The sequence below is a fragment of the Lolium perenne genome, chromosome 7 (assembly GCF_019359855.2).
Source record: "Lolium perenne isolate Kyuss_39 chromosome 7, Kyuss_2.0, whole genome shotgun sequence".
In the NCBI taxonomy this organism is placed as follows: domain Eukaryota; kingdom Viridiplantae; phylum Streptophyta; class Magnoliopsida; order Poales; family Poaceae; genus Lolium; species Lolium perenne.
In genome coordinates, this window is record NC_067250.2 from 35198070 (window position 1) to 35207394 (window position 9325).

The 9325-nt window shown below is 44.3% G+C and overlaps 1 protein-coding gene across 1 annotated transcript; it reads left to right on the top strand.

The window, feature by feature from the left end:
• Positions 1-459: 459 nt before the first annotated feature.
• Positions 460-6229, top strand: LOC127317835 (G-protein coupled receptor 1). Its single transcript, XM_051348421.2, has 9 exons — positions 460-777; positions 1553-1584; positions 1913-2082; positions 3910-4004; positions 4404-4505; positions 4657-4713; positions 4943-5086; positions 5556-5626; positions 5743-6229. Exons 1-9 carry the CDS (start codon positions 586-588, stop codon positions 5867-5869), a joined length of 990 nt encoding a protein of 329 aa, XP_051204381.1. The 5' UTR covers positions 460-585; the 3' UTR covers positions 5870-6229.
• The last annotated feature ends 3096 nt before the right edge of the window (positions 6230-9325 follow it).

The window sequence follows — 9325 nt, forward strand, 5'->3', positions numbered from 1 at the left end:
CTAGTGGAGATTTCGAACCAACATCTTACCGCTTCCTTGCTTGATTTCTTTGTATCCCAATTCACTTGAAGCGTTGCATCACGAAGGCTAGATTGCTTTGCCTATCCAGATCGTCCGGTCTCTCTTCCCATGCACCACTGATTTAAGGTTTTGGCCATCTGTGGCGGATATTTGCTCGGCTCAACCGAAATAAGTACTAAAAGTAAATGATTCTGAGAGTTCAAGGTTCATTTTAAACCAAACAGAAGATTTTGGAGCAAAATTGAACTATCACTAAAATTTAAGGATCAAAAGTGAACTTTCTTCTTTAACGTTTGCTGGAAGAAAAACATGTCAATTCTTACGATGGACAGACGGTAAGCCCCATTCCTTCTCACAGGCCATTGAACCAAAGGCCAGCCAGAGAACTTGGCGGCGAAGGTACTCAGAAATCAGAATACACACCAGAAGGCCCAAATAACTTGGCAACGAAGGCAGTCGGCCGGCCCCCTAACCCAACCCAACAGCCAACGACTTCCACCAGCCGTCGCAGTACGCCACTTCCCTCCGCCCACCACCGCAGAGATCGCCGGCGACGGCGAGGAGATGGCGGCGACCGCCCTGGCGGCGACGGCGGCGGCGAGCCAGTCCCTGAGGAACCGCGAGATCCTGGACGCCGTCGGAACCACCGCGGCGGCTCTCTCGCTCGTCGGCTCCTCCTTCATCGTGCTCTGCTACCTCCTCTTCCGCGAGCTCCGCAAGTTCTCCTTCAAGCTCGTCTACTTCCTCGCCCTCGCGGTGAGACGCTCGCTCGGATCTGACAGCTTTAGTTTCCGTTTCCCGGGGCTGCTTGCGATGCTGATTTCGTGTGATCTGGCGTGTGCGCCGTTTGGAATTTGGGGCTTGCTGTACGATCCGCGAGCAGCCCGCAGTGGTTTGATCTGGAACTACCTAGTGTCGATGCCTCGTGTCGATAGTTTAGCGCACAGTATTTTACATTTCGTACGTACGAGTTGAAGTGGACGGGGATCATGACCCATGATGCTTATTTCTGCCATTTCGGACCGTGAGAGATTCATGTTCCCTGATAGTTTCGTAGCTGCAGTAGCTGTGGCACGAAGCTGTACCTGTCTAACATTATGATTAGTTTGGATTGTCAATCAACTTAACGTTTGTCTCATAAGATGGTTGGCATCACATGCCATGTTGCTATCCACGCATGGGCCAGTCCAGTTCAGTGAAGCTACGTGGTAGGATATTTTACACATATATACCTGAATGTGGAGAAAACTAGCGTCTATTTCTTACCTTGTTCATTTGCAAGAGATCACGTTCCTCCCTGGCCGTTATCATTTTGTTGAAACTTGCAACCAATAGGATGCTGTGCAACCACCTATTTTTTTTTTTTACTTCGGCAATAGAATGCGAAATTCTTTTTAGAAAAATGAATTACATGTCCAGTCAAGGTGCTCCACTGGTGAAAGCATTTAGTGAATCAGAGTTTCTTCATTCTTGTCAGTGGTTTAGCTACTGTATGCTTCAGTTTTTCTGACAACGTTCACTTCAATTGCAGGATATGCTTTGCAGCTTATTCACTATAATGGGGTATGTTGCTGTCTGTATAATTTTATCATACTCTTTGCTGAACATAGTTGTTCCGTATCTCTCTGATTATATTCATCTTTGCTAATAACACTGGTAAAAAGCCACATACACATTTTTTATCATGGATAGCCCTACAAGCCTAATAATTTTCTACAAGTAACAATGTGAGGAATGTAAATGCATGTATAACATTTTTTCTGCTAGAACAAAACAGACTATTCCTTATTCTCTTCCATATTTTACATCTGCTATTTGCCATACACATTGATTGCTGATTTAGTGATTTTATGGCAGATTAATTTAGTGCATTTGTTTTTTGATGTTGTAGGGGGCCAGCAAATGCATTTTATTGCTTTGCGCATGACTACAGTGCGCACTTCTTCTGCGTGGCTTCTTTTCTATGGACAACCACTATAGCGTTCACTCTTCACCGGACAGTTGTCAAGCACAAAACTGATGTTGAGGATTTTGGATCCATTTTCCACTTGTATGTATGGGGTATGTGAGTTCACCACTTTGGCACTTCCCTGTGTTTCTTAGAAATCATGTTCCCAAACTACTTGCAGCAACTTTTCCAACCAGGCAACCTGTTAAAATGCATTCCTTGAAGAGATTACATTTTTGAGAACTTAACTATAACATGGCTGTACCATCTGTCTGTATTTAATTTGGTTCTCAAAACAAAACATTTCAGACCACATAGCTCTGCAGGGGCTGAGGTGGAATGATTCATTGATTTTTCACCAAAAAGGGGTACAGATTCTTATATACGTAGTATATCTGTCGTTGTGACTGAAGGCCCACCAGATTTTTGGTTCATACATCTTTCACTCTATATGGTCGTTGGCACTGAGACCCTGCACTAGAAGAGATTTATGTTACTTCAGCAAGCAATTCAACATGCTCACTTGGTTTGATGATCTCTTATGCTTTATTTAAAACCAGACTGAAGTAGAGAATTAAGTAGGGGTGGTATCATGACATCGTCTGGTATTCTACAGCTACTGCTTGTGCCCCTAATTTCCACTAATTAAATGTATCTTAGGTGAAATTCAAATCCATCCGGACCTTGCTCAACAGTCCTTTGTATGATGCTGATCTCAGTCTTGAGTCTTGACAGATGGTCCGATTTCTTCACGAGAAAGAAAGCAGTCCCTCCACAAATAGAGACAATTGTTAAAGGGTTAGTCAACATAAGCTCTCTATTTTGTCGTGAAAGTTGCCCATCCACCTAGAGTTATGGACCGGCGTCATACTAAGGACTATGTCAAGCAAGGTCCAAAAGGATGTGAATTCCACACGCAAACGATGCATTCAGTTTAATGGGATTATGGTCACAACTGCTTGTTGTATAACCGAGACGATTGTATGATATAACTCCTACTTCAGCTTGGTCTAAAATAAATCATAAGGAAAGTATCACGTATCAACAGACACCAATGAGGAAGAAGGATAAAAGCAACTGAGCATGTTAATTTTGATTGTTGGAGTACCATAATCTTTTCCGATCCGGTGTTTCAGTAACAACGGCCAAAGATAATGAAAATAGGGATGAGCCAGGAAGTGGGAGAGCCTTCAGTTACAACCATATATGTACCATTTTTTGGGGGGAAAAACCATGGGTATGCAACATATATCCATGAGTCATTCTAGCACTGCCCCTGTAGCTGTTTTTCATGCATCATTCTTTGTCAGTCTTAATATTTATTAGGTTGCTATATCTCATTGCAACATTTATGTATAGCGCACATGTCTACCCCCTTTTTGTGCTGCTTTCAACCTTGCATGTCCTGTATGTCATTACCAGATTCTGTTCTTTGTCCATTCAGATCCTGATGCCTGTGTCTGGTAAACGAGTGTTACTGATTGCATTTTCTGATCTCATATAGTTGGAACCAACCATGTTTAATAACTTTAAAAAACTCGACCCATGGTCACTAGTACCTAGGGTGTTTTTCTAAGAAGCGAGACACCCTGCAGGGTCTGCGCTTGGAACATGGGAGTGCCATTTTCTAAGAAGCGAGACACCCTGCAGAGGCTGCGCTTGGAACATGGGAGTGGCAGCTCACATATCTGCTCTGTCTGAATTTACTACTGTAGATGTTTCGTTGGGATGATCACTGTGCTCAAATTCAGAAATCTGTTTCTCTTTATTATATTTTCGTCCTAATTCATATTATATGTATATGGTTTGCTTTAGACATAGATGATTAGTACATTGCAGATATCCCTTTTAATAGTAGACCATTCCAATAATGTTTTTTTATCAGGGATGGCCCTAGTTCAGTTGGCAAGGTTTGTAATTCTTTTTTTTTGTTTCAACAGGAACTTCACTAGCTACCACTGTATTACGTTCAATAGGAAGTGACTATGGAAGGCCGGGGACCTGGTGTTGGATCCAGCAGGGAAGCATGGGAAAGGTACATTTTTCTCTTTTGTTATGACCTTGTCAATTTGGTTATAGACATTCATGTTGCTTAAACTACGATACATTTGATCATAGTTTACTTATTAGTGATTCCAAGACCAGCCCAAACAGCTATACTTATCTTTCTGAATTTTACTGTTTCTATTTAGCATTCGAACTTCATCAATCATCAGTAGTTGTTATCAAACGGTTTGAACTGCGGCGCACTAATAATCACCATTTATATGTAGTGCTGACATATCTTGCTTGGACTACCTTCAGATTTTCGATGACATTGCAATGTATTGACAATTCATTTGTAGTCTTCACTATTCAGTCCCTGGGATGTAGAAATATTGTCACTGTGTCAGCTTCTTAGCAATTCCTTAACTATAATGCCCTTTCCTTACAGATCTTACACTTGATTACCTTCTACCTTCCACTTTGGGGTGCCATTCTCTACAACGGGTTTACATACTATCAAGTAAACCGCATGTTGAACAATGCGACTCGGGTATGCACACAGCACACATTCTGTTAACTGTTTTCTCTTGTATATTGGCTATTGAGGCTAGGGTGACCGAGGCTTGTATCGTACTATTGTAGCACTTGCTAGGTTCTGGTCTCTCTGCCTGCATCTTCTGAAAGTTTATTTTAATTTGTAGATGGCTGTTGGCATTAGCGATCGATCAATTCAATCTGACACGAGGGCGGACAAAAAGGTATATACATTATTTATAGACTGATAAATATATTTTGACTGAAAACAGACTGTTCAACATTGTTAGTTCATAAGCTCTTCCTATGTTTTTCTACTTCTTTGCTATAACTGATAAAAATTTACAGCCACTCTTATTGTTAGGAACATGTCATTATGTGTTATCCATTTATTTATCATGCTACTTCACTGTCCTTGATCAGCCTCTTACTATTATTCGGTTCCTTTCACAGGCATTTAATCGCTGGGGCTATTACCCTCTGATTTTAATTGGTTCATGGTCTTTCGCGACAATCAATCGTTTGTATGACTTTGCTAATCCTGGGCACAAGATATTCTGGCTATCCATTCTTGATATTGGGTTTGCTGGACTTATGGTGAGTCTTTGGAATCTTTTGTCTTCTATTCCAGGCTAGATGTTTCTAAATTCATATAATTGATCCACATATTTTGTTTTTCAATTCTATTGATCTATACTTCCTGGAGATACTGAACCAATCCATCCACGCATATGTTTTTTCAAGTTCTATTATAGGTCTACCCCAAATGACTGGTGGGCTTGCGTTCCAACCTCTTTATTTCTTGGAGCATGCCCATACAATAGTCTGGTATTCGCTAGTCATTATAGAACGAAATTAGTTTAATGGAGGATAAAGCCCATCATCAGAACTGCCCTTATTGCGTTTATGAGTTATGCTCTCTCTTGTACTTATATTTGCTGGAATCATACTGTTCATTCGTGCCCACATTATATACAAAAGAGTTTTATTAATGACCTTACTGCATATTTCTCCAATTTTCATCATTTCCCCGCACTGTGGACTAATGTTCCCCGACACGTTTTAGGGCCTTTTTAATTCGATTGCTTATGGTCTCAACTCCTCGGTGCGCAGAGCAATTGCAGAAAGGATGGACGTGTAAGTTGTCTTCTGTAGACCAACTTTTCCGCAACCACATCTTTGTTCAGTCCTGTACCATGCACTGTAGTTGGCAGTCACAACTCACAAAGGATTTTGTTTCCAAAATTTTCCAGGTTTCTACCTGAGCGCATCAAAAGGAGCCTTCCTACTTTGTCAAGATTGAGAAGTCAACAAGAAAATGAGCTGATTTCTCTTATCGTTGAGAGTAATAACAGACATAGTAACGTGGGTAGCACCTAGGAGTTTTCTAGCTTGCTGAGTTTGTTCATATCTTTTGGGCTCTTTCCGAAATGGGTGTATGTAGTGTACCATTGACATCACTGTAGGAGCAGATGCTTAGCACTTAACATTGACCATTTATTTGGCAAATTGGGTTATCCACGGTACATAGAGGTTAGGAGTACTCTGATGTTTGTCTGTAGCCTGTAGGTAAGTTTGTGAGTGTTCGATCTTCTAACCCCTGGGTCATGTTGTACTTTTGAGAACTTGTCTCGTTGATCCCCCACAACTGACTGCTTCCTGTGCACCTTGATGCTCCTGTAAACTATAGCATTGTTCAGTTGCAGTTTTTCTCCCTCTGGGTATATGGTTTCACCTTAATACTATCATGTTCTGAGTGAGACGAGAACACTCTTTTCAGACTTTTATGAACCTTGATATCTTCGGTTCCACCGACATCCCCTACTGCCGGGTATATGATTTCACCTTAATATTTCTGCATGCTCGACACTCAGCAGCTGCAGCTGTTTGTTGTCCGTCCCTCTCAGTCAGTTCGCCACGCGCACCTGCACGCTCGACCGCTTGATTGCACATGCCTGCTCGCCGCCCCGAAACATTGGCAGCAACAGCTCGTTATGCTCGCCGGCCATTGCACATGCCTGCTCGCCGCCCCAAAACATCGGCAGCAGCAGTGCTCGCCGGCATGCCCGCGCACACACCCTCATCGACTGTTGCGTCGCTGCTGATTGCTTGTCCGTGGCTGCAAAACCTGGGCTGGGAGGTGTGGCTTGCCGCCTCCAGAGGTTTGGCAGCAGCAGCTTGCGGCGCTTGCTGGCTGTCCCGTTCGGCAGCTCGCCGGCTGATACGTTGCTGCTGCTGCTAGCTAGTGTGTGTGGCTAGAAGAGCTGGGCTGCTTGTGCTAGCAGAGCTAGCAAGGTGAAGTGCGTGCGCTGCTGCTGCGTTAAAACAAAAAATAGTAAGACGGCTTACAATGCACTGAAAGTTCTGCGATTTTTTTCATTGAGGTTTCCAGCTACCAAGCCTATTAAAATTTGGTATAATATATTCTCATCTAACAACGATTTGTGCTATTTTACTGTTGCACAATGTTAAAAGTGGTTCAAACCTTAATAACCAATGGTTAACCATTTCTACCATAGTAAACTAATGGTTAACCTATATTATCCTTTAGCATAAAATGGTTAAACGGGTTTGAAACCAAAAGATCAATGGTTAACCAAATTCCGTTATGAATTGGACTGGATCCTTGGGCAAGCAAGTGAAATATTTCCAAAGTTGGGCTCCACATGGCAAAACTCTCATCTCCAGTCCACCTATTGTAGTTGAACTATTGCATCTCATCATCCGCATAGTGCTTTTATGATGTGTTTGGTAGCCTGGGCTGATTTTGAGGCTCTCTAGAGGCAGACTTCGTGGGTCTTAGCTTGTTTGAAACGAGCTCTGGGCAACTTTTGGTGATTTGTTTGGGGCCTGGGTTGAATCACGATGATTGGTTGCATGTAGCTTCGCCTAAATGGCCTTGTTGATGCAAAGTTGGATGCATGGTAGCATCGTCGTTGTTACCATTTCTCTCTACTAGTGATCTTACCATACTATCACCACCATGATATAAAGAAGTTAGGACCGTTCATCCTAAAAGTCATAAACAAAGCCCCTAGCTACTATGAATGGCAGTTCTTAAGCATAGTCCCTAACTACTACTAATGATAATTCATAAGCATAGTTCCTATTTACTACGAATGAGGGCAGTTTATCAAGGGAGGAGGGGGAGTCATAGGGGGGTTTCTTCTCAGATGGTGGCGTTGCCCCTGTCTTGCCACATTGCATTTGCCCATTGATCGCCAGAATGTGCTATGGATCACTCTAAACCTATGGTTGTGACCTACAACATGAAGAAACATGGCAATTTACTCTTTCACGGAGATGTGGATGCTATCTTGAAATAGTCATCTCCCGGCAAGTGCATAGAAAAGGGCTCTTCTAATCTGAAGCATATGGGATACCTCTACATCGTTGCAGTTGTAGATGTAGTTTACGTTTGCAATCCTCTCCTGATCTCGTGGTAACATTGGCATGTAGGTGATAAGAGGAAAGGCATCACGCCTGACTTCTCTCTTGTGCAATAGCAGGGTCCAAGCCTGAATGACAGCGGTGAGTGCAACGACGTGATGCAGAAGCTAGATGTGCTCGTCCTAATTGAATCGATCTACGATTAGGACCGGCCTAAGCCGACGCTGCAAAATAATAGGTAAATGGATCTACCACTAGGCCAGAGAGTAGAGAAGAAGAGTGTCACTTCCCCCGCCATGCCAGACGACGAAGGGGAGCCGGAGTCAGCCTCTGTCTTCGCTGCACACATCGACATGGGTTTGGTGCCGGAGACTAAGAAGGCGAGCTCCTCCAGAGGACAGCAAGGGTACGGTAAGTGAGTAGAAGGAATCTTCCGGAGTTGTAGATCTGCGTCACCACCGCTGGTGTGGAAAAGGAGGGAAATGGGGATTTTGGGTGGAGGCTAATGGAGGAGGTAACAGAAAGCGGGAGGTGACCTCCAGCTTTGTCGCGTGACACCGCCGGAATGTCACTTTCTCCCGCCATCTCACGCCGAGCTCCTGCGCACACAGTGTTGTTAATTTTCGTCGCGCCGAGGGTTGATCTTGGAAAAATTGCCCCGGGAATGTTTTGAGAACCGTATTTGCCATAAGGCTGACCGCTTCCAAAAATCCAAACATCCATTTTTTTCGTTCTTACACGGCATAGTTGAGGAGCGTGCGAGCAAAAGCCCTCAACAAACAATTTACGGACGGGTGGCTACGAGCGCAAGCCGGCAACAGGCAACGGTCCGGTGCCCAGCCGACAGCCGTCTCCATTCCTCACCATGAAACAAAACGAAAACGCAGAGCTGAGACGGCCATGGAAAAGACCCTCCGCACCGTGAGTCGGTTGTGGTTTTGCTCGGCACTGACAGGGAAACCCATAGGCTCGTAGGGGTAGGGCCGTAGCCCGTAGCGGGGGAGGAAAACCATTTGCATCTCCCCCTTCACCCGCGCACATCACTTCCAGCTAATCCTTCGCTGTAAATTCGCATCTCCATCTTCTCTTTCTCTCTGAAATAAAGAAAAAAAAAATGCATTTGCCCAAAGATGTGCAGCGGCTGCATCACCAATTCCTCATTCCTCATGCCTATTAAACGACCCCCCTCCCTGCTCCCTTCCCATCCGACCACAGACCACCATTAATCTTCCACACAGAGTTATTCTTCTCCAGTGATCTTCCCACCCCTTGGCACCACTTCCAGACTCTAGCTTCCCAAACCGGACAATGGCGGCTTCCCTCCTCTCCGACGCCGCCGCGTTTGCCCTCCGCGTCTCCTTCAGCCGCGCCATGCAGCAACATGCTCCGGCATTCCTCCTCCACGGCCCCGCCGCCGCGCCCACGCGCAGCCACCGCCTCCTCGAC